Source organism: Centroberyx affinis, unplaced genomic scaffold (assembly GCF_046629955.1).
Source record: "Centroberyx affinis isolate AG114_WGS23_722 - 3 ecotype Tasmania unplaced genomic scaffold, CSIRO-AGI_Caff_v1 ptg005379l_1, whole genome shotgun sequence".
Classification (NCBI taxonomy): domain Eukaryota; kingdom Metazoa; phylum Chordata; class Actinopteri; order Beryciformes; family Berycidae; genus Centroberyx; species Centroberyx affinis.
Window position 1 is genome coordinate 189022 of NW_027282687.1, and position 25318 is coordinate 214339.

At 43.9% G+C, this 25318-nt stretch overlaps 1 protein-coding gene across 2 annotated transcripts; it reads left to right on the plus strand.

The window, feature by feature from the left end:
- The first annotated feature begins 12652 nt into the window (after positions 1 to 12652).
- Positions 12653 to 25310, plus strand: LOC139667243 (dysbindin-like). Of its 2 annotated transcripts, none has more exons than XM_071546688.1 (4): positions 12653 to 12985; positions 23902 to 24054; positions 24138 to 24281; positions 24476 to 25310. In XM_071546688.1, the coding sequence occupies exons 1-4, from the start codon at positions 12943 to 12945 to the stop codon at positions 24727 to 24729; spliced, it is 594 nt and encodes a 197-aa protein (XP_071402789.1). In that variant the 5' UTR covers positions 12653 to 12942; the 3' UTR covers positions 24730 to 25310. The 2 variants fall into 2 exon arrangements, with proteins under 2 accessions (XP_071402789.1, XP_071402790.1); XM_071546689.1 differs by lacking the exon at positions 12653 to 12985 and adding an exon at positions 20224 to 20240.
- The last annotated feature ends 8 nt before the right edge of the window (positions 25311 to 25318 follow it).

The window sequence follows — 25318 nt, forward strand, 5'->3', positions numbered from 1 at the left end:
TGTATGGCATATGACGCTTGCTCTGAAGTTCCTTCACCATCTGCAAGATGTAATTTTTGGCAAACTTGGAAAATCTGCTTTTACATGACAATGATAGCGCTGACTCTGCTTTGTCCTCGACATTCACATTGTCTTCAGTGTTGGCCTGCCAACACTGCTGTCGCGTGCAGCCACTCCTCGCTTTACCCACACATTTCTTCAATATGGTAGCAACATGAACTACCATATCCCGCAGAGCACTGGTGCAAGACATGCAGCCACTTACAAAAACCACGGGCACCTCAGTCTGCAAAACAGGGGTCTGGATGGCCACAGACAGGGCAGAGTTCACCTTCTGTGCCACCTCTTTCCCAACCAACTGGGTAAGTTCCACAGAGCTCACAGATCTCTGCACCCGGACTGCTAGAGCATCAGCAAAACATTCCCGAAGCGAATCTCCGAGGCTTTCATGAATGTGTGCGTCAGGCACGCTCAAGAAATCCATGACTGTCTGTGAAGCTACAGTCTGCCCAGAGAGAGAAGAGCTCTTAGACAGCGGGGAAATGTCACCATACTTCCCAATGTAACTGTAAGCCAAAGGCAATACAGCATCCAGGATAGACGTGGAGACCAACTGAACAATCTCCATGCACATGTTGCCCAGCACAGTCCTGATGACACAGTCAACAGTGCCAGCTGCCATCATTCTCCACTGCTCTGGAGTCAGTTTCTCTAAAAATTTGGTGACCAGAGGGCAGAGGGCCTCTGGTCTAATTATGGGGATTTCCATATGGAATAGCCTATAATATGTCTATGGATAATATGTCTGGGATCCTACTTGGTCTTGGGCTTTATCCTGCTGATTTTCCACAGCATCCAATGAAATCACTTCACTCCTAAGGTCGCTTGTAACTCGGTTCAGTCACTCGCTGAACGCACCTATGACTTTGCTGCATGCCTTTATTGTAGGCCCCGTGCCTACGTCAAAAACAACGAACCACGTCATAGTCCGTCTGGCCATAACAGGCAGGTTCAAACATTTCCCATTCAGGGAGAACCCGTCGGATGTCGCCACTAGACATTGGTGGCAATGAGCCAAAGTAGCGAGTTTTGCGGGTATTCCAGATTTTGAGTGATTTGATTACTTTCATCTCCGTAGTACATCATGGTGAATAATTATTTTAAGAAAAAGGTAGTATTTATTTTTTATTATATTTATTTTTATGGTTTTGTGAAGGGTAGTTGGCTAGCGTAACAAGTTACTGTACTCTCCCGTTCTGACTCCGACTGCTGACCGCATCGAGAGAAGCGGCTTTAACGTTACTAACTTAAGGTTACAGCTAATGTAGTCCAGTATAAAACACAGGCTGCCAAACAGATCACAAAATGACAGTAACCTACTTATCAAGAGTGTTAGCTAACACGCGGTAGGACAGAGTCACTTACTATGAACAAAGCTACAGGTGCTGGCTGTGTCAGATATCCATCAGTCATGTCCACAGATGATCGCTATTCACTCGTGTCATTGAAGGGTTGAAGGGTTTTTGTAGGCCACCACACTTCACTTAAGAAAAATGTTTGGTTGTCAGACTACAACATTTTGAAATGAGAAGAAAGATAACAACTTTGGCAGCAGCTGCTGGCGATTTGAAATAAAAAGGATCATCATCTTCCCGGACCTGTACGCGGAGAGAGAGAGTATGGAGCCTCAAGTTACGCTGCATGAACCTACGGAGCGGCTTCATTCATCCGTCTACGCTGGTCTTTACCTTCAAGGAGAGGAGGTAGGACCTTTACCATGATCCGGAATGAGCATATTAAAGCCAGCTCCACTCAGGCCAGCCAAGTACAGCCAACGAGTCTTAATTCAACATTGAGTAGCCTACGCATTCCAGAGCGACTAAAACGGTCTTATAGAGCCTACTGACTGCTACTTTCTTAAATCTTCTGTTGGAAATACAGGCCAATTAAAGACAAGGTCAATACTCATTAGGTTATATGAAGAATGGTGCAACATGTAAACCAATTGTGGGCTCATCTGCACCAAATAAAACTAACGGTGTTGCAATATTATTGTATAAGAAACTTAAAATTTTAATTCTGGGGCTTAGTGAGGCCAGTGAAGGTAGAATTGTAAATGTATCTATAATGGGCAGAATTTAGCCTTTATTAACACCTATTAACACCTAACACCCAAACATTTTTAAATGAAATCTTTTGAATCACTTAATATAATATTAGCAAATCTATTAGAATTCAGACTGATTATTGGGACGGACATGAATGCTGTTTTAAACCATTTACTAGAATAATCAAACAAATGTAATTCCAATACAAAGGCCACAAAGGCATTAAAACATCTTATGGAGCATTTCAATCTCTTTGATCCTTGGCGCTACTACAATCCAAAAGTCAGAGAATTCACTTTTTATTCTAATAGACACAATATATATTCAAGATATATATTCAACTTTGTATTATTGTCATCTAATTTACTACAATCACTAAAAAATTTTTTAAATCAAGCATATGAGTATAACTGACCAGTGGCGTGCACAAGGGGCAGGGGCAAAAAATGAAAAAGGGGAACCTCTTCTGCCCGCACCAACCTGAAGCCATCTGGGTTGGAGTGAATATTAATTTAGGCTGTATTAGGTCACACACAAACACACTCTCTCTCTCTCTCTCTCTCTCTCTCACTCACACACACACACACACACTTTACGCAAGAGTGTTTCTTTCAGTGGCATGGACACTTTCTGAGAAGGCACTTTTTGTTGTTAGGGCCGGCCTCATCTATTACTTTATATAATCTAATACACAAAGACAGATGTATTTCTTTGGAGTTTCTCTGCATTCCATTTGATGAACAAACCAAACCCTGCCTCCTTTCCAGGTTAACCCTGACACATCACATAAACACCAGTGAATAGGTTAAAATAACGGGGACGACTAATCAAATAAAAACTTGGACAACATAACAACTTTTACACTATGATTAATGTTTTATTTATGATTCTGAACTCACATTTAAATAAATTGTCATCAGGGATAATAAGACTATGCTGTTGACCATTTATTTAAAATATTTCACGGGTTTGAATTTGGGGGAAACTGGAAAAATAGGGGAAAAAATGTCTAAAAAAACGTTCCTGTATCAGACTGGATTCACAGCAAAATCTATTGACTATGTTTTTGAAAATATGAATGACCTCTGTGTGGTTGATGATGTCCCTCACAGTAGGAGCAGAGAGAGTCTGTCTTCACCTCAGCTGTTACAGAGCTTGTCTTTTACAGCTTAAGCTTTGAAAAAGAGCATCCCACTGAAGCAGCTGTAATAGGACTAGAGCTGCTAGCTGACACTTATTTGCCACAGTAACATTAGCTTCAACTCAAGCTATAGATGCCTAATTTAAACTTCAAAGCTAGCTATCAATAGCACCAAAACCATCAATAAAATGCAAGATTGATTATAAGATACAGCTAGAGAAAATAACACAGAGCTAGCTGGTAAACACTTTATTATTTGTTTTCATAATTACAGTGTTGAGGGAAACACAGCAGCAGTTTCACTGTATATAGATGCTGCCTGGATGTTGCAGGATGCAATTTATATTTATATCAACTTGTCAAGTTGATATAAAACTTGACAAGTTTTATAGCTGGCCCAGAGCTGGCCCAGAGCCACTAGATGGCAGTTTAATTTGGCTTTACTGCAGGATAATGATTTTTGTGAACAATTTGAAACAGAACTAAGAGAGTTTATTGAAATGAATAAAGGCTCAGTTGGATTATATGGGATGCCATAAAAGGATTTATTTAAAATAAAACGACTTCTTATGCTTCTAAACAGAATAAATAAATAAATTCTAAAGAAAATGCATGCTCTGGAGAACATAATATCTAATTTGGAACGCTCTCAGCAATGGCAACTTCTAAAAAATGTAATCTGAACTAACTATTTTAGTTTTCAAAAGAGTTTCAAATTCATAAGACAAGAGCAAACCAATACTCCAAAGACAATTGGCCAAGCCACCTCCTGGCTAAAAAAAATGTCTAAAAACAACCCACCAACAGACATACTAGCAATCTTAGCTGATACAGGAGAGCTTTTATCAGATCCTCAGTTAATAAATGATAGATTCACTGGTTTTAATAAAAAATTGTATACCTCAGAGAATAAAGCATCTACCAAAAGTATTGTTTCTTTTTTGAAAAAAGTCAATTTGCCGACACTACAGCCAGGGAAAATGGTGGAACAAAGTAAAATGAATAAGGGTAAGTCGCCTGGCTGTGATGGTATTCCTCCAGAGGTATATTTGAACTTCGGGAATGTGATCGGCCCCCCAATACTTGATATGCTTAACACATCCATAGAAAAAGGAGCATTTGGAAGAGATAAGAATACTGCTCTGATATCTGATATCATTGCTGCTTAAAAAAGACAAAGTTGCTACTCAGTGCTCCCATTATCGTCCAGTATCATTAACAGTATCAGTTAAGCTTTTCTTTTAAGTACTTGCATTACATTTAAAAAAACACATACACAAATTGGTCCACCCAGACCAGAGTGGATTTATTAAAAAATGATTTTCATCTGATAATATGCACCGGCTTTTACATGTGGGATCATCATCAGAGTAACAACAGGGGCAGTCTTATCGGTTGATGCTGAAAAAGCATTTGTTTTAAAATCTAAAATCCAAGTGATTCTTAAGATTAATTGCAAATTAGATTCCCCTAAAATACATGACTAATGTCACAGACCAGTCCCTTTAGGTATCAATATAGTGAACGGTAGTTCACCGGTGGGTGTGTGTGTGTTTGTGTGTATGTAGCCTATTTTTTCTTGGAAGGACCGACCAACTCCCGATCTTGGTCACCTGTCACACCAAATTTGCACCCATTGATTTAAGACTTGATTTGGGACTTGAACTGCCTGAGATCTATCACATGAATAGCATCTGAATTGTGTTTCAGGATGGACTTTCCCCAGAATCATGGAAATTGGAATGTATTACACTGCATTCAGTCATTTTGTGCAAAGATTACTTTGAGCAAGATGTTGTTGTTTATCTCTGATTCACCTTACATAGTCAGTCTTTGATCTCTGACTTACCTTGCCAACCAAATCTGTACAAATGTAAATTTATCTCTGGGCAATCCTGAGAGTCAATGCCTATCCCTCTTTTAGCTGTAATTCCTTTGATGCAAATCAAACAGAGAAAGAGACAGTCAAGCACAGAAGTAGATAAGATTTACGAGGTAGAAATACAGCAAATAGAAGTCAACTTTAGCAGACCTTACAAGAGCTTGGCTTGCTCCCTGTCCATAAAATAGTGACCCTTCTCACTACACGCAATTAGTGCCTGGAGCTCTGAGCTCAGGGGCTGACCAGTGTCGCCTCCGGACCGGCTCTGCCCCCTTCTTCTGCCCCCCTGTCGGCCTGTCTGGTGCTGGGGGGAGCTGGGTGCGGAGGGCAGCCTGGGGGTGCGGTGGCTTTATGGGCCCGCACCCTCCTTCTGACCTTCTGGGTGAGGTTTCGGCCTTCAGGGTAGCTGACGGTGGAGGTTGAGGGGGTGACACAGGGGTGAGAGCCAGGCAGACATCCCCCACACTGAGCTGGCGGCACTGCAGGCCACACAGATGGGCAGTTCTCTGAGGACAACAGGAGGACCAGCCTCGCCCACGCACAAAGAATGGATACTCCACATACACATCCACTAACTCCTGTGGGAGTGGGATACATAGAATTAGGCAGAGAAATGCAACTTACACAACTGCCCACTAGGTGGTAGTATTGTTCCAAAATGTACTTGTGCTACATTCAAGTCAAATGGGAATAACCTGTGGAACAATTGGAAGTGTTTACGCTTTCAGACTTTAAAACTTTTGAAACTCTCGAGGCGCCGTGATTGAGGTTTTTTCTTTGAAGCATTTAATAGACTTCTTAGACTTTCTGTAGACTTATAGGTTGTTCCTGATTAGCTTCTTCACACAAAACACACAAGCGCTTAGTGAGTGATTTGAGTTCATGTTTTACAGCATACCAAACATTGCAATGCCAGTTAACATATTGTTCCCTAAACTTGACTACAGGCATTTCCTTGTGTTTCATGGCAGAATTCAGAAAGTCTGAGAAATTGGGGTCTATTCCTTAACTCCAAGTTTCCACGTATTTAAAGCTGACGTGATCAGTATTAGAAACCTCTTATCTACGTCTTTCCCATATGGCATGAATGCAGCATTATGTAACTATCATGTAGGAAGTTAAATGACATGCTATTTGTGAAAGGTCTGCTGTGAATGGTGCATAAAACAGCATGATTTTCCCTCTCTTTCGCTCTCTCTCGATTCACCTGGGAGTGTTGGTCATGGAGCAGGATGAGGAGGCGTGAGAGGGAGGAGGAGGAGGCCGAAGGGGAGATGCTCTGCACTGTGCAGCAGCTCAGGCGGAGATCTGGGCAGGCAAGCGAGCCCAGCAGGAAATCCTCTGTCTGCAGGTCTTCCACCCTCCTCAGCCGTCCGTCTCTGAGCTCGATTAGAGAGCCTGCCACGAAGTGAGGGATCAGCCAGGGGAAATGGTCAGGAGAGGAGGAGGAGGAGGGGGAGGGGGAGGCAGAGGCAGAGGCAGAGGAGAGAACAGAAGATGCTGCCATGCCCTCTTTTATTCTCATGGAGGTGGAGTTATCACCAGGGGAAACTCTTAAGGAGGAATGGATTAAGGGTCTAGACAACGGATGCTTGACAGTCCTTGTGGTCTGGTGTTTGTACATCAACTCCTCTTGCGGCGTAAGCTCCTCCATGACTGGGTGAGATAGGCATGTGCTGGAGGAGGGAGGACTTGCCTTTATGCCTCTATGAGGATGCTCCATCTTTCTGTCTATTCTCTTCACATATGGTCCCTTACTCCTGCCATTGGTCTGCCTGTCTGCATTCAAACTCTCTTCCCTAAACATCGATGCCTCACACCTGTACCCTCCCCCCACCCCATGGAAACCCTCAGTGACGAGGGAGACGGGTCTGAATTTGGATGGGTGGTGTAGATGGGCGACTGGGTGGAGGCCGGGGTGGGCCATCTCCCTGCGGTGTCCAGAGAAGTGGCTGTGGTGGCGGTGGTGGTGGTGGTGTTGGTGGTGGTGGTGAGGAAGGTCCCATCCTGGGTGCAGGGGGCTGAACTCTCTCCACTCCGCCCAGCCATGGTGCTCCCTGAAGGGGGAGAGGATGTGAGGTTTGGTCCTGGTGGGTGCGTGCGTCTGGACCCAGGGCTGGTAGAGTGCGGGCACCCGCCTGGGTACGGGCTGGAAGGGGCCAGTGTGTGTCGTCTTCAACCCGCTGTGGCTTTTGTAAGGGTAGGGTGCCTTGAATGTTGCAGCTTCAGACGGTGGCTGTGGCGAGCCCAGTCTTTGGTCCCTCTTCTTGAGTGGGAGGCTGTCCCTGTCCGGGCCCAGGGCCGGCTTTGGCGTGATGCTCATTGGCTCGCTGTGCCTGTCACTCACACTGGCACTTCCTGCCCTCCTGTGGGAGTTGGGGAGAGGTTTTGCTCACGTGACACAGATTCCATTAATCTCTCACCAAGCATTGTGGATGGTAGGGTCAAAGCTCGTCACGATCTGAAAAGTAAGAGAAGTAAATATTTAGTGCACTTAGTAGATTCATGAGCGAGGCGTCAAGGTGGAGCAAACGTTTTTAAAAAAGATTTTTATTTCCTATTCAGACTCTCTGCTTTGTGTTTGCTCTGTTCCCACCAAAGCAGAAGCAGGACAGAACAGAATGGGAGTATCCAGACTTGCTCAAAAGACATATTCTCCTCTCCCTCTTTCTCTGTCTGTCTGTCTGTCACTTTCTCTCTAACATCTACATGATAAATGACAGAATTTTCCCCTCCCCCCTGAATCTGCCACCTGGTGAGATCACAGGCGATAAATATGCCCTTGACATCTCAACAATAACTTCACCATCGCTTCCAAATGAAAGCTTTCCAACCACCAATTGCTGTATTGAAGGGGTTCACAGTTTTGATGGACATCTACCGTCTCCCTTTTGGAAAAAGTTACTATGGTAACAAAGTTCTGTATAGTGTGGTTGAAGGAATGAGCATAGTGAAGGCAAAGGCAAAGTAAAGGGGGTTAGATTGTCTAGTCCAAATTTCTGTCCTGTGACGTTAATATCATGTTTCAATCAAGTTTACATATTTGAGAATAGTAATATTTTCCATGAAACAATGGAAAATGTGTGTATTCAGTGTTTAGTGGCTTGCTAAGTGGCTAAGTAGGTGAAAGATGTAGCTAAAACAGGCAAGCGCATATTTTTCTCATGGGACTGCAGTGATCTCCAACACCTCAAGCTATTGAAACTCTTATCATCCTCCATATGTATACACAGTAGTGAGCCTGTATATGTACACTGAAGGGATCTAAATATAAGTATCCTGTGGCCACACACATAAAAAAACACACACTAAGAAAAAAAACAGTTGCTTACCTATTCAAAGCTCCCCAGACTCTGCAGACTCATTATTTAGACAAAGTGATGCAGGGAGGTGAGAGCAGCGCAGAACTTTACAGCCTGTCAAATGCAAAGCTCATCTCAATGCCTGGTATTATGTCATCGTCATACCACTGCACTGAGCACCGCCGCTGAATGGACCTCTTTCACTCTTCCTGACAGACATGTCTCTGATACGAGCTGTTGCTCTATTGTGTGTGTGTATGTGTGTGTGTGTGTGTGTGGGGGGGGACAGACAACTCCCTCACACTGATAGACATTCCTGTGACAGCACTCACGATGATGCTGAGAGACATAAATAACAGAGATAAGTATTTGTCAGCTAAAAGTGTAAATGCAAATTAAATTACATCTAGGTCTGATAGTTGACTGTCAGTCGAAATACAGGCAGACAGGCATGGTGAGATAGACAGGTAGGCAGACAGGTCACGGGTTCACAGATCATGGGCCGAGCACTCAGGCTGAATCACCTTATGAGGTACTCAATTCACTACGCGCCACTAATCTATGGAAATGAAATGTATACACAATGCTGTTTAGTGTGTTTGGTGTCGTCATGATAATTACAATCTTCACTGAGGACAAGATTGTTTGCATATCACCAGCGGCAATAGAGCTCATATTCATCCTGATGTTTCTATCTATAGGCTTTTTGTGCAAATACCATAAAACTTAACCTCTGACACTGAGTCTCACAGACAACAAAGTGCTCTTCAAGCATGAATTCAGACTTGCCTTAATGCATGTACTCTAACTCTCTTTCATCTTTTGGTAGAGTGAAAGCCTTGTTCCTATCATCGTATGAATTCCACCATAGACAGGTACATGTTATGAATATCTCAGCAGTCACTCACTACACAAACAGTCAGTGAAAATACACTTATTTATATTAGCAGATGTATTGAACTGTAAACTAATTCTTAACAGAGTTACTGTTTGCTTCATATATGCAAGCGCATTTAGCATGGCGGACTTACAGGTTCCTCTTCCATCCATCCATCCATCCATCCATCCATCCATCTATCCATCCAGACATCCTCATACTCTGCACCCACACATACGTTCACAAAACAAAGACATCAGGCCAGCATCATTGCTCTACACACCTGTCTGGCTTGTGTCCTCCCTCCAGGCTGCAGGGTCCTCAGCAGGGCAGAAGGCAGAATGGAGGAGAGTGAATGGGAGCATCCAGACAAGCTCCATGGACTGTCTATCAGACACACTCTCCTCCTTTCTCTTCTCTTCTCTTCTCTTCTCTTCTCTTCTCTCTCTCTCTCTCTCTCTCTCTCTTCCCTCCTACTCGCTTTTACATTTTACACCCCCACTCTACTCAGTCAGTCCTCTTAACCTATCTCAGACAGATTTGATGTTTCTCTCTCTCTCTCTTTCTTCTTCTCTCTCAGTCTCCCACAGCTGATCTCGTTCACTCTGTGTGTGCTATTGAGTGCCACTCTCTGTGCGGCACTCTCGCCCTCTCTTCCACTTGTAATCACCCTCTTCTTCCTCTCTCCATATTCCACATGCTCTCGTCCTAGCTCTCTCTTGCTGGGTGTATAATTAGAAATGAGACTGCTGTGCAACTCCTCAGCTGATAGTAGGCGTATGACTGCCTGATGGCTTTGGCGCTTTGCCCGGGTGTAGTGAGGGCGGGAAACCATTGCTTTGGACCAGCCTGGATACACACAGAGAGTAAACCTTTCGGAACAAAAAGACACTAAGGAAGACACGCAGAAACATCGCTATCGCAGCGCATCAGCAGTCTGCCCAGGGTGTTAATTCTTACAGTTGTTTCTCACTTCCTGGTTTTCTAACACCGATCGCTACCTCGGATGGTAGATGCGGACTACCAATGATTCACTCTGAATGAGCTAGATGCCAAACAAAATGAAAGCCTTGGAATGGGTAACTGCTTTCGATTGAAGTGTTCAAAGGTCAACATTAAGTGCTAAAGCCAATCATCAGCAGAAGAAAACAGCCTTTTACGCTTGCGCAGATAGCAGATAAAAGATTTCCCCTCACCCACTCCCTACCTCTGCGCTGTCTATATGTTTGTCCTTACATTTCACCGCTCGCTCACCTCCTATTTTCATCTCAATTCAAAATGCGAGAAAGAGTACAAGAAAGAGATGTTGGCTTTTGCTTCGTGGCTGGCTCCGCAGCAGAGCAGCCTGGGTCTCTCAACTATTGATTCTGCAGGGCCTCAGCAGGTGCACCCCCAGTCATGGGAAATCCCACGCACAATTTAGATAGAGGTGAAGAAGACTTCTCACTTTGAGTCATATCATGTTTCCTCTGCCCACACTCCCACACTCTATCTCTCTCTCTCTCTCTGTCTCTCTCTCTCTCTCTCACTCTCTCTCTCTCTCTCTGTCTCTCTCTCTTACACACACACACACACACACAGACACACACACACACACACACACACACACACACACAGGTCAGGGCATGGGAAGACGTCGCGTAACAGTGTCTGCCACAACTAGCACATTTACACCGCCACAGCCAGTGACATTTACAAAGAGTGTTTTTATTGATAGACATCACCGGTCACTCCCACCACTTCCAAACTGCCATAGGTTACATTTGCAGCCTGTGGTTTTCAGCAGTTTCAGTCTGCAGTTTGGCACAGATGCCAAGTGTGACTTTTGATTGTGAAAGTTTCCATCCTTTTAGGCACGCAGACACAGAGGTGTAGCGGTGTGTTTGTTTTCTTCGGGAGTCCATCAGAGGTAATTGCTGATGGACTACAGGTCAGCTCTTGGTGATAATGTCAGCTGATTGTGGATCAGTCTCAAGACGGATGCTTGTGGATAGGGATCTGTTTGAAATACCAAATTGAAAAGCTTCCTTGTTCTAGCATCAAAAACTGATGTGTCTGAGAAAACCAAAGTACTGTTTTCATTGGCAGAAAATAAAAACACTGTTAGACTGACATTCAAAACAATAACATTCTTTTTTTCTTTTGCATGCACTGTTGAAAATACATATTGGAACTTGAAGGAAGGAGGAAGGAGATACTCTTCAAAAGCCTCTATCAAAAGCCTATGCGGTTTTCAGAAAGTGCAATGATGTAATGCTGCATGCAAATATTGTGTAATCAGCAAGTCTGGCATTTGGTGAAACAGAACTGGCATCTATCCACCACTAGATGGTGTCAAGCACACAGATATTACACCATGGCCTGCCAGTTTTCCTGGCTCCTCTTCCCATATGTATGTGTAATGCACTTCCTCTCACTATTTGAAAATTGTATTGTGAGCAAATATGACTCATCTTTATTGGAAAACAATAGCTCTAAAGTTACAGGACTATTACCACAGTGTTTGGGGAAAACACAAATGGATTTTTACCATCACAAATAACAGTTGCAGGCTATGAACTGAGGAGAGCCTTCTAGTGTTTGTGTGAGTGTTTGTGTGCATCTAGAAAGAACTCACAAATATTGAAAAAGGTGCTACTAATGTTTGGATGATGTTTCTATTTTCCACTAAAAATATTAACTCATCAATTCCAACTTGCAGCCTTTATATAATGAGATTTGAAGACATCATCTCAACATTTTACCCAAAGGATTCAGTTTTCATAATATGCCGTTGTAGGTCCTTTATTTTTAAAGGGTAGAAACCTTGGATGCAAAGGAAAGGTTTTTCCTTGTTATCATTCAATATTGATTCCCCACACACTATGCTGTCCTGGGATGTGCCACCTGTCTGTCCTGATAAAATATAGAATGAGGGAATGCCATTACTTGAATTATACATTAAGTGTCTGAATTCAGCATTTTTTCTCTGAGAGGAGTTAGCCTATGTGCTCTGTGAAGAGGAAACCTGAAAAAAAACAAAAAACATTTGATTTGTTCAATGCTATTCCAATAACGGCAGGGATATCCTGTGTCTTGTCATGCAGCTTTTTGGACATCAATTGACCCTGAAGGTGAAACACAAGAGTCTGCAATAAAAAGGAGAGAGGGAGAGAGAGAGAGAGAGAGAGAGAGAGAGAGAGAGAGAGAGACGGTGTATATGGGAGACAAAAATAACAAAGGCATGTGTCTGTCTTTCCTTGGTATTTTCCACTGGGTTACATAAAGTCCTCCCTTCCCTCTTCTCAATCCCTTCCTCGCTCACTCTCTGCTCCTCCCCCCTCCCCGTCAGTGGTCAGTTGGTACGCTCCACAAAGCCCTAAACTTGTTTCTCGCCTCATCCAAGTGGCTCAGCAGCCAGAGTCCACTGAGGGAAACAGGGAAAGGAGGGAGAGAGAGTGCAGTGTGGCAGTCAGCATCAATCAGTTTGGAGTCGACCTCGAGTCCGTCCGGGCAGAGGAGGCGGGAGATGATCTGTGGTGGATCCCGGCCTCTCTGCTGAACGTCCAGAGGGCTGACTGACCATTAGACACTGATCCCCTCTGTTCCTGGGTCTGTGTGAAGCTCCTCGTCTCCTCCGACTCTCCAGCAACATGAGCTCCTCAGCAGCCAACCTCCAAAACAAACGCCTACCCTGTGAGTAACACTCAGCCTGTCCTTTGTTCCTGCTTCACAACTGGAAAAAAAATGCTTTTACAGAAACTTGTCTTTTCGTTTTTGTGAATATTTTGAAATCTACCCACAGAAATACCACCGTCATGTACACATCTTTCACACCTACATGTAGAACAGGATGTTAGAGAGGAGAAACTTCCTCTCCATATTTGGCTGTCAGAAGTAATGTGCATGCATACACACACACAGATTGTGTGTGTTTAATGCCGAGAAACGCAAACCAAAGCCACAACCACAGTGTATTTGTGTGTGTATGCATGTGTACAATGTGTGTGCATGGCTCTCATAGTTTTGTGTCTCATTGTATGTGGGTGTGCATGTGTGTCTGTGTAGGGATCTAAACTCAGTTTTCTCTCCTTTTTATTTGCAGAATAGAGATTACTCACCTTTTAAGGTTGACATAAATCTGTGTAATATGAAATTCACAGTATACATCATAGTAAGTCGTATCAAACTGATGTTAGCTATGTGGAGATAGGGAATTTTAAGGAAACAAAAAGCCAAAAGATGAGTGCTTTTCTGACCATTTCATTGTTTTTTGTTTATATAGGTAGTTGTTGTTTGCCCTTCTTTTTATTTAGCACTACATCGCTGCTGGTGTGTGTATGAGTCAAATGATGTATATGGGACAGAGAGACAGAGTGTGGTTTGACAGCTCTGACTGTTGAGCCAAAGTGTTAAATAGCTGCCGTTGTTGATGTTCCCTGAAGTGACGCGGGCCGGTGGAAGTGCTGTGGCAGCCAAAATCAGACAGGAATGTTGAATCATCACCATGAGTAATGTTCACTAATACCAAATGAATGGGTCACACTCACACACAAACACTCATTCACACACACACTAATGCACACACACAGGGATGCATACACACACACACACACACACACAAACACACACACACACACTGAAGCAGGCCTGGATTGGGGCCACCACAGAGCACCAGACAAAGATCTCTTATTCCTAATGAGATTGCGCTCTGTAGATCTCATCGGTCCAGATTGACTGCAGCGGGGTCTGCAGGCTGTCCTAGAGACACACCAACCCAGATAGGACACACAGGCTGGAAATTGAATTAGTCCCGGTGAGATCAGTGTGTGATTTTGCGAGGCTCAACAGGATCAGACTGTGACTCGAGAGAAGACGTCTCCCATCTGTTGCTCTGCCCCGGCCTCCGCAGTCCAGCCTGCCGCTTCTTGATTGCGTGGGAATGTTGTGCCAGAGAGTGGCACACTGGTGTGTTGTGGAGTGAAGGATTGACCAGCTGTTGTCAGCGTGTTACGGAGTTCGATGGCAGGCAGGATCTCGGGAGGTGAAGGGGGCTCTTTGTATTCTCTGTGTATTCTTAGCTCTGTCCCCTCGGACACGACCCAGATAAGACTGAGGCGCGAGACGCTGTTTAACGAGTAAATTAGAGGGGTGAAATCCATATCATGCACTGCTTGTATCTTTAATTCTTCACACTCTGAGGGCAATATATGTATCTCTGTTATCTGCTTGCTGCTAGTGGCTGCCCGTTGGAGCTTGATTTTTTGTTTTGCACAAACCTGATGGGACACAAATGGAACCAAATTGGCTTGAGACTGAGGCTGAATTTCTCTTAATTATCCAGGTTTGGGTCACGCTTTGTGTTAAAAAATATTGCTGAAAAATGCAATCATTTTCAAGCTAAGACTGCAACATTATTAACAATGTTTGGCCTTTTTTTGGGTGTGGAGACGGCATTTTGATGGCATTCAGGCATACCAGAACAAGGACAGATATACATGATATACGCATCATAAAAAGTATTATTTACAGCAGAACATGACCAGCCGAAAGATATTGATCTGAGCTTACAACAATCACTGTTGTTGCTGTTTAGAATACCATGCCTTGTTAAGTTCTGTAAGAAACAGCAGAGATAGGATCATCGCTTACCACTGTGAGAAAAGCTCATTTGGTGCAAATCCACAGATTATTTGTATTACAAATAATGTCCCGTGGCATGTAAGTGTTTTAAGGTAATTGTGTGTGTGTGTGTGTGTGTGTGTGTCTGTGTGTGTGTGTGTGTGTGTGATTATAGCGTACTAAACAGCCTTGACTGAACTGCCTGAATGAGGTTCCCATCTATTCTTTGTCCAGCCCTCTAAGCTGTGTAGCCCTTGGGACACAGACCAGCTCCTCTCATTAGTTCCCTAACAAATCCATCTCCTCACTGTTCAACAGAATATTCTATGTACAGACAGAGCAACGCCTCCAGGCATAGGCCGACTGCCAAGGGGCCCTACACAGAAAAAACAGCGGCGATTCATCATGTGCACACATATCCCGAAAGTCTAAACAGTGTCGCACAAATTCACACGATTGGTCAGTTAATGAGTTGGAATTTGTCCACTGAGGCACTGATGTCATTGGGAGGATACTGATTCCATGTAGTGTAAATATAGCAAGTGATGAATACCAAAAAAAGAGCATGGGCTCAAGCCTGAAGGCATATGGCGAATAGGGGTTTCAGCAGCAGGGCTTTTGCTCAGCACAGGGATGAGGGCTTTTAGAGATTCAAATCTAAACCAAGTATTACAACCAGATAGGTAATGAACTCAAGGCCATGGAGAGAATTATTCTTGGAAAATCAATTGCACCAAAAGCTGGGGCAAAACAGAGTTCATATGTATTATGGTTGAAACGGGCTTTTAATCAACAACAACAATGAATCATGTATTCATTACAGCATGAATTGACACCTGTATAATAAACAAACCTCTATCACAGTCTGGATAGTCATTGCAAGAATACCACAGCAAACCCACAGGAATTTCATTTCAGTCTTGGTCGCTTGTATTGCACACCCGTTCTCTTAGACTAAACAAATGGAGCATTAAAACCAGAGGTATTGCGCTGAGTTTCGCCAAACATTCCAGTGGTTCTCCCAGCTGAATTGAGAATAGCATTGATCCTCCCTCACAAATATGGGGAAGGGCAGCAAAAGCCTTTCCAGGAGCGGCAGGGAGTGTTTTCAGCAAGGGGCTCACGAGTTATCATGTGGATATTGGGTGGGGAAAGTGAACGAGGTGAGGTGAGGTGAGCTGAGGTGCCCTTGAGCAAGGCACTGAACACCCAGCTGATTGTGGTTGCAGACTGTGTCGATGTGAAGCAGGGCGTTGCTGAAAAAGAGAGTGTGCACTCAGTCAACCTTCCTCCCCTGGACAGATAAAGGTTTTAGAATATGACTACGATTATGAATTCCATCATCAGACAAAACTACAAAGGGAGTGTCTGAGCTCAGCTCATATACGGTATGTCTCTCTCACATGCAATCCAGGAAACTGTCTTTTCCAAGGTGAACAAACAACAAACACTTGCCTGAAAAAAACTCTCTCAATCCTTTGCTTTGCTTGTACCTCATTATTAGACTTGTTGCCTCTGCTGATAAATATTCTAGGGAGACAGACATTTTTTTTTTTTTTTACTTTTGCTACTGTCTATAGCACTGTAGCTTTTTGCCCTTGCAGTCATTATTATTGGCCGTTTGTAATGCTTGAATAAAAGTTTAATCCCATTTTACAGTGCAGTCACTGTCATGTCATAAGGATAAGAGCATCTGCTAGAAAAGCATGTGCAGGCACAGTGTCGCCAACTGCTGAAGCCTGTTGTGTGTTGATTAGAGCTCATGACAGTCTGCTTGTGGGCTTTATAGAGGGCAGTGGGACAGGACATTGACCTACAAACAGTCCTATTGTCAGTCTGGGTTTAATCTGGGGGCTGGGGGGGGGCAGGAGGGGGTTAACAATGATGTCATTGTTGTGTTTACAGAGTCGGGTAAGTGATGATGGTGCTGGGCACTGCTTCACCCTGGTGAAAATAGGCAGACACACACACATGAAGACACACACGCACACACACACACACACACACACACAAAACACATCAACACTTGCCATAAATAATTCACTAAGCTCGCAATTGGAGCCCAGCGTAGATGGCAGCTTTTGGAGACAACACAGGGGAGTGAGAGAAAGCGAAAATAAAAGTGCGAGACTGAGCAACAGCGTACTTTCCAAAGATATTATTGTCCATTTTACAAGAGGGGGCACCTGACTGTTCTGCTCAGTTTATATTGGCATATTAATTTTTCTGCCTGTCCTTGAGAGGGCTGAGAAATAGACAGAATTCCTGCATGTCACACAACATTTTGGAAACTGCAATTACAAGTGTGTCTAGACACCAGGAAGCATAACTGTTCAAGTGCCTTTTATTTTAGCTGACCATGATGTGATGAAGGACTTTTTAACGTAAGTGATTCATTAGCATTGTTTTAAGGGTGTGTGCTAAGCTACTTTTGCATTTCTTGGCTGCACCGCATTTTATGGCTGCACCTCTGCTCCTGTTGTCAACAGGAGCAGAGAACAGGATGGTTCTTCTACCTGTAGCCAACCAGCCATTAGATCTGAGACACATCAGTTTTTTAACAGCCTTGGCAAACAGGCTGATCTGCTAATGGCCAGCTGTAGACTGTTAGCAGCCTGCTGCTGTTGTGGCTGACTTTATGCTGCGAGGCGCGGAAGAGACACTCAGTGAAAACAGCAAGACGTCTTCCTTCTCTAATGAGCACATACAGATTCCTGGCTCTCTAGACTCTCCATCTCTTCCATCCACACCATCATATTGATTGACTCTCTCTTTTTGGCTAACCTGTCTCCCTCATCTTACTCTAGATTTTTTGCTTGCATCATCCTCCTCCTCATTCCCTGTCTCTCCACTAGCGTTGCTTACCTTCCTGACCTTTTCTCCTCTGCTCCTTTCTGTGTTTTCAGCCGCTCACTCCCTTCTCCTGCACCACTCTCTCCCTCTCTCTCTCTGTTGTCGCAGCTGGGAGCCGGTCCATGTGAAACAAAATCTCTCTCCTCTGACCACCACAAAGTGTCTGGATGGAAAGGCCAGGCGGTCTAGTCGCCTCCCTTCAGCCCAAACAGTGTTACGTCAGTGGTTCAGGTCCGTCTGAGCGATCATCAGGAGTGCTGCCTGGTTCAGTGCCAGCAGGAGATCCATGCCTCCTATTTTCAATATCACACATGCACAGAGAGAGAGAGAGAGAGAGAGAGAGAGAGAGAGAGCACTAAACTGATACTGAGGGTCTGCGTTTGGGAAATGTTTACGCAGCAACCCACAGCCTTCATTAACAAAACACACACACACACACAGATGTGGTAGCAGTTCTTTACTGCTATTTATTTTTCTTTTTTCGATGTGTTCAACTCCCATTGTATTGAGACACTTATTGTTGCAATATTCTTGATGTGACAATCGTACCAATAAAACATATTGAATTGAATTGAATTAGATTAGATTAAATTAAATTAAGTGTGTAAGTATGTGGTGATAGTGTGTGATAGGGGGAGATCTAATATTACTACAGAAGATCTGGACAATTTTAACAGCCGCTGTCACTGCAGTGCCTGGTGTTTTGTCTTGAGTCCATTTGTTAAAATAGTGGCAGAGGTAAAACATGGCATGTCCTGGTAGTCTTCACCACCGGAGTAATTTAAACAGGGATTACTTCATACATTTGTATAGGGAAACCACTTTTCAGTAACAACCTCAGCTTGGTTGTGCAGAATCCCTCAAAGTGAGGGTCTGGCACACTAGTCTATAATCAAAGTGGAGGAGGAAATGATGGCTCCCACTGGGCTTTCTGTTTAACTAAAGGGATGGCAGCCAGAGCTTCTCCAGTCAACCAACAAATCTAAAAACAAGTGGATCATCTGGAGAGGCAATCTTCTCCGCTGTGTTCCCAAATGCCTTCTGTGTGTCCCAGCCTTCGCTCTTCCTGCCACAGGGGCATCTGCCTCTGAACTCATATTTTCATTTGGCGCAGTGGTGGGCTAATGGCACCCAGCCCTTGTATCCCTTCAATATAGCCCCTAAATCAATATCTTCCCTCCACTGTATAAGCAGTCGGCACTTTGAAACCAAACAGTGATTTCAGGGTCCTGTCCTTGCAAACGTGACAGTGAAAAGAGCCACAGAACAAACTAGTAATGCATGGCATGCAGAACAAAATGACAAGGACATTTCTGCAAACACCAGCATACATTCAGGGTAAATGGCTACAGAAAGTGAGCTGATTCGCCGTATTTTATGCTTTGTACACTGGAAAATGTGGCCTTTAGCAGACAGTGCACCACAGAATCCAGACTGAATACAGTAGAACATTATATTCATTCACTGCATCGTCATGTAAGGATGACTTATATCTGTGGGCAACTGTGATTGGTTTTCTGATGAAGTCTTTGTTATCATAACACAGTTTTCTAATTGTAACAAAATGAAAGGCCACTGAATGCAGGGTGGCAGAAGTGCCCATTTGCATCTATATTGTATATCTGATGTGATAGTTTTCCATCACTAAACCTTTCATCTAGTAATGCAGAGATCAAATAAAGGCTGGGGGTGCTATGAAACAGTGACAATCAAGTGATTCTGAAAAACAAAGAAAGAAAGAATAGAAATAGAAATAGAAATACATTTATTGTAACTACGACCGATATGATTTATGATTCCGCATACTGAACAATAATAATAATAGTACATGTTGACAATAACAACAACAAAAATGCTACTACTACTACTACTAATAATAATAATAATAACAATAATAATAAAAATCTGAATAATCATAATAATAAAAATGCTACTACAACTACTACTACTAATGTTTGCAAAGTTACAAAGCACTGCAAAGAAAAAGGAACTTAACAGAAATACAGTCTGTATATACCACAAGGGTTACACTGGTTTTAAATGGCGGGTAAGCTCTATTTCACAAATAAAAAGGTGAGTTTAGGTGAGTGCATCTAAAATGATTTCCTGTCACTGGCATCATGTCTAAGGAGTGCAGGCCAGTCCCGCTCCCTTACATCCCTGCTTTTGTCTGGCTCTGAATGGGCTCTTTCTGTCTCTGCCCCCAGAGCGGGGGATCTGGGTTTGTCTTTATGTGGGGAGGCAGAGCGGCACACAGACACGTCCGGCCCTCTCTCTCTCTGTCTGTCTGTCTCTATCTTTCTGTCTGTTCCAGTCATTCCGCACGTCCAGCTGGGACTGAGCCCTGATCTACGACCCCCTTCCTCAACTCCCACAGCACTCAGAGGAAGGAAGGAAGAGAGAGAGAAAGAAAGAAAGAAAGAAAGAAAGAAAGAAAGAAAGAAAGAAAGAAAGAAAGAAAGAGGTCAAGTCAAGGGTGAGAGAGAGAAAGGCAAGACTATGAAAAAGAGCAATAAAAAAATAAATTTCTTGCAGAATCTCAGGTCAAGCTCATAGACCGTTGGACAATGTGCCTCCATCTTGTTTATCCCCATCTTCTCCCAGCCTCCCTCCTTTCTCCTCCTCCTGAATAGACACTCTGTATAGGCTGCTGGCAGCCACATTGGACGCCTTGTGGTATGAAACTAAAGGGTTGGGGTTGGGGTGGGGATGTGACTGACCGGAAATGTGATCTCATCAGTACTGGACATTGTGACCCTGCTGTTTTGTGACCAAGTATTTTCCCTTGTGTCTGGTTGCACTAATCAGAGGTCACTGGGGTCATCTGCAGCTTAGGGAAGCCTTATTGATCAAGTTGATTCGATGGTAAAAGAACTGGATAGGGTAGCAAAATCAATTTGAGAATATACATCTTTAGCATCTTTAGCTGGGCCTCTAAGTAGAAGCAATCAATGCAGCAATCGATCAGTGTTCAATTGTGTGGAAAAAGCAATTCCATAAGGGTTAGAAAATGAGCAAGCTGACATTTGATTAAGGTTGTACTGTTATAAAACACATAGTTTTCTTTGAGACAACACCATTGCAACACCATTTTACTCCTATCTGCTCTCCCTTTGAGAGAAAAGGAAAGATAGCCATTCATCCACTACAAATCCTATGTTTTGTCTACCACAGTGTCCTAGTCCAGGGCCTGACCACAGAGACTTCTAACATGTTGTGATGCCTCCATAAAACTTGCATCTGAACACACATTTCAAACAGGCCAGCTCCAAATTGCTACTGACATCTAACTTGTCAGCGTGGCTCCCTTTGCTTCCTTATGAGTCTATAGACAATGGCATTTCAGATTGTGTAAGAGCGTAAGGAGAGGAAAGCCCCGCGCACACATACACACGCAGGCACACACTCACAAAAAGAAACTCATACACATACAGTATATAGACTCTAATGCCAACAATGTCAGCTCCTAGCTCACAGATCCCTCCAGCGAGAACTGCCGTATAGTATACTGACAAAAGATCATCACTTTCATGCCCATATTCCCCATGCTAATAAGTACAGCTAATCCTTTCCAAGATTCCAACTTGTAAAAGTTGTACCCTGCCTGAGTGCCTCAGTCAGCCTCCTTCCTTGCATAATCGTAACTTCATCACTCACATCGCACTTCCTGCAGGGGGCTTATAGTGACACCTTCCTCCTCTCTCCTTCAGGTTATGTAAAGAGCAGTGCTGGAAATGACTTAACCTTTCAGAAAAGACAAGCTGGAAATGACAATGGAAAAAAAAGTTTTGAAGGGACTGAAGAATGTTTGATCATTTGTTCAATTGATAAAATGATTGACAAAACTAATTGGTCAGTCTGTGCAGTACTGCTGATGACACACCAGGGTCTGCTGAAATGGAGCTTCAGAGTATTTGACTGGATAATATCATGTTGAAGAGGCTTATTATGATCAATGACAGTGTGTCCAATTATGAATTCAAACAAAATGTAATTCATGTACTCAAGGAAGTAAGCATTAACGTGAGGAAAAGCCCAAAGCACAGTGATGCCTAGTAACAGCAGGATTGCTGTGTTAAGGCAGATATTTTCAGCTCTTCACTTTTTGCTGTCACTTTGCTTCTGAACCTCGTAAGAGAATTTGTTTAGGGTGCTGGTGGTGATGTGTTTCCGTCTCTGCCTGTGCCCGCACACTGTACACCCACAGGTGCTGTCAGCCAGTCCTACCCAGGGGTTGAGCTCCCCCCCCGCCCCCTGTAGCTGTCTGCCTATCTGATCCCAGAGCCAGCTAGATCCCAGTGCCCAGGAGGCAGGCTGTCAACCCGGGGCAGAGCAGAGCCGCTGTGACAGGCGTGTGTCCTGCCGTCACCACAGACATGTGCCTGGGCAGGACTCATGGGGAGGGCCGGGGCTGACGCAGCACTCTACAGAAGGCAACCTGTGGCTGTTTTCAGGCCACCTCTGCACATTTTGGATTTTACAGTGGCAGCAATTTTGTCCAGATTGCTGTAGTTACCAAGTTGTGACTGTAGGTAACAGCGTTATTGAATTTTCCTTGTGAATTCATGCCATCGTCAGAACAATAAGGAATAGGAAGCGGTGAGGTTGTTAAAAAGGACTGTCTCACATCCTCTGGGAGAGCAGAGCATCCCTGGAATCCTAGCTATTTTCTTTTTGTGGTATTGTAAACATCCTGAGCTGAGTGTGTTTCCGTTCTCCACCTCTCACTGGTGTATTGAGCTGCTGTATAGGTAACCAGCAGGCCAGATAATCTTTACATTATTCCCAATTTAGACCAGGCTTAAAAGCCTCATCCAATTAGCTCAATTGCTGCCTGCAGCTTCTAATTATGCCTTGGAAGTCAGACTCTCGTCTGAAGAACACTCAATATATGGATTTTAGGTAGAGGAGGAAACAAAGTGGGAATGCACTTTTGTAGAACTGTGATCAAAGGCTGAATTATTTGTCAGTTCAACCTCAGTATATTTGCTGAAAGATATGCTTCATATAAACTGCATTAAACAAAGTGAGCTCATGCTAGTGTTCATTTGACATTTAGAGAACACTTGAGAGCTATAGTCTCTGTTTCGGGATGCAAATTAATGTACAATATGTATAAGACGTGAACTCACCCCAGAACGGCTAAAAAGAAATTAGTAATCTCAGGAATTACCGTGTATAATTGCAGTCACTTTTATTGAAACACAACAATTCATGGTATTGCTATTCAAGGTCCAGTCCATGAAAGGCAGTATAAGCTGTTGAGGCAGGCAGGGATCATGGTGGTATTGTTAGCTGTAAGTTAACTCTCTGTTTGTGTCTCCATAACACTCACAGACAGTAGGCGCTGCTAAGAGACTAGATGGCGCCTCTTCGAAAACACTCTCACTCACAGTCTCAGTTCAAGTACTGTCTCCTTCTCAATGGTAACCATAGTCGCTGATATTTGCAGTGTGTCAATTCACTGAGACCTGCTTTTTCCCTTCTCCTCCATCCCAGTCACACTCTGCACACTGCACCCACCCCTCCACTTGTACATGGGACATGCACTCTGCTTTATTACAATGGTGCTGATGAGGTGGAAAATGGGATTGCACGGTATCTTAAACAAGATTAACTTACTAAGAGAACTGACGGCTCGCCTTTGCAAAGCAATCTGTGGATCTGCAGTGATTAAGTAAGGTACAGGCTAGTACTGCGTGGATATTTGGACAGTTTGTTTTCATCAGCATCCTGACAGACAAACGAGGCTGCAGAGATCAGTGGAATGAATGCTAATCCGTGTTGTTGCAGGTTTGGTGGATTTTGGAGATGTAACAAAGAAAGTTATGCAAATAGATGTATGCGGCCATTTGTTAACGATATCATTCAATATATCAACAATATCTCATGTGACATTTCAATAGAGCAGCTCAGCAGAGTCAAGAAAAAAGAAAAACAACATGGGTTACGGATGCACCAACTCCTGCTTTCTCTCACTCATAGCTCAATGTCTCCCCCTTCTGGCTACAAAGTTTGGTCCCCAGTGTGTGTGTGTGTGTGTGTGTGTGTGTGTGTGTGTGTGTGTGTGTATGTGTGTGTGTAAAACACCATCAGAGCTACAAGTTAACCTCCTGTCCTGCTGTTGTGATTGCCAGCGGAGTCGGAGCACGGCCAGAGGGTGCCGGACATGGAGGCAGCGCAGCAGCTCAAGCTGAAAGAGAGGCAGCATTTCTTCGAGGAGGTCTTCCAGCACGACGTGGACGTCTACCTCTCCTCCGCACACCTCACCATCAGAGACTACAAGAGGCGTGAGTTCCACTGCTAGAATTCCTATATACACATACACGCACACATGCTTAGGTCCTCTCATAAACCTCCCTTCCCCCTGCAGCTCCCATCGGCAGCATCTCGTCCATGGAGGTGAACGTGGACATGCTGGACCAGATGGAGCTGATAGACATCCCCGACCAGGAGGCCTTGGACGTCTTCTTCAGCGCTGGGGGAGAAGAGGGGGTGCTGGCCTCACCAATGCCAGGTATAGATAATGGAAGAGGGATAGGGGTTAAGAGAGATGACCAGAGAGAGCAGTGAAATATAGCACAGCAGAAGTAATCAAAGCGGTTGAAAGGTACCAGTGTCGATCCAGCTTTACAGCAGCTGTATAAGAAACCAGTGTGTAAATCTGACCTGACCTCCCTGATGATGATGTGTTTTTAATCTCACTCATAGTCCAAGGAAACAACAACAACAACGAGGAAGTCATCAGCAACGGACTCTTTCGACATGTCCTCGAGGGTCTTGATGCCAAGTCCCGCATGTCCTCCACCTCTTCAAACTCCTCCTCCAATAGCCAGAACGCCAATGACAATGGGGGAGACACCCCCGTCGTCCAATCAGATGATGAGGAAACACACGCCAGCGCCGTCCTGCGGAGAGCCACGCCCCCCGGGAGAGAGAAGATGAAACCTCCATCGACATCGTAGGAGGCACTCCCGCTCCCTCAGATCTTCAACTCCAGCACAGTAGCAACACAGAGGCAGGGGGAGAGGAATGGACTTTGGGATGGGTGCTGCTGAAAGCAGCCTCTCGAACGCCAATGTCTTCCACACACTGGCTCTTATCACTGCTCTTGACCTTTCTTTTGATTTATTGGTTGTAGGGTGGATGCTGTGTGTGTTTTGGAGGTGGGGACATTGAGCTGTACATAGAGAGAAATCTTGTCCTGTTTCCGTTCTTGTTTTGGCATGTTTCATGTTTTAGAGGACACAAACTGTTCCCTGTTTCCTATTTCACAGGAGTTGTAATTGATGCGTAGTGAGGTCTCAGCATCGTAAGCATAACTTACCAAACTCTGTACAGTATTAACATGGCCCGGGAAGGTAAAATGTCAGAATGAAAATTGATCAGTGAATGAAGTATCAATTGTGGTAACTTTGATAATAAAGCATATCCCATTATTACACTTACTGGTTTTGAAAACAGCACATCAACCTGCAGATGCAATTTCTCACTTTTCTGTCTCTACTTTCAGCAACATTTCTAACAAGGTTTCTTTGAACAATAAAGGAAGAG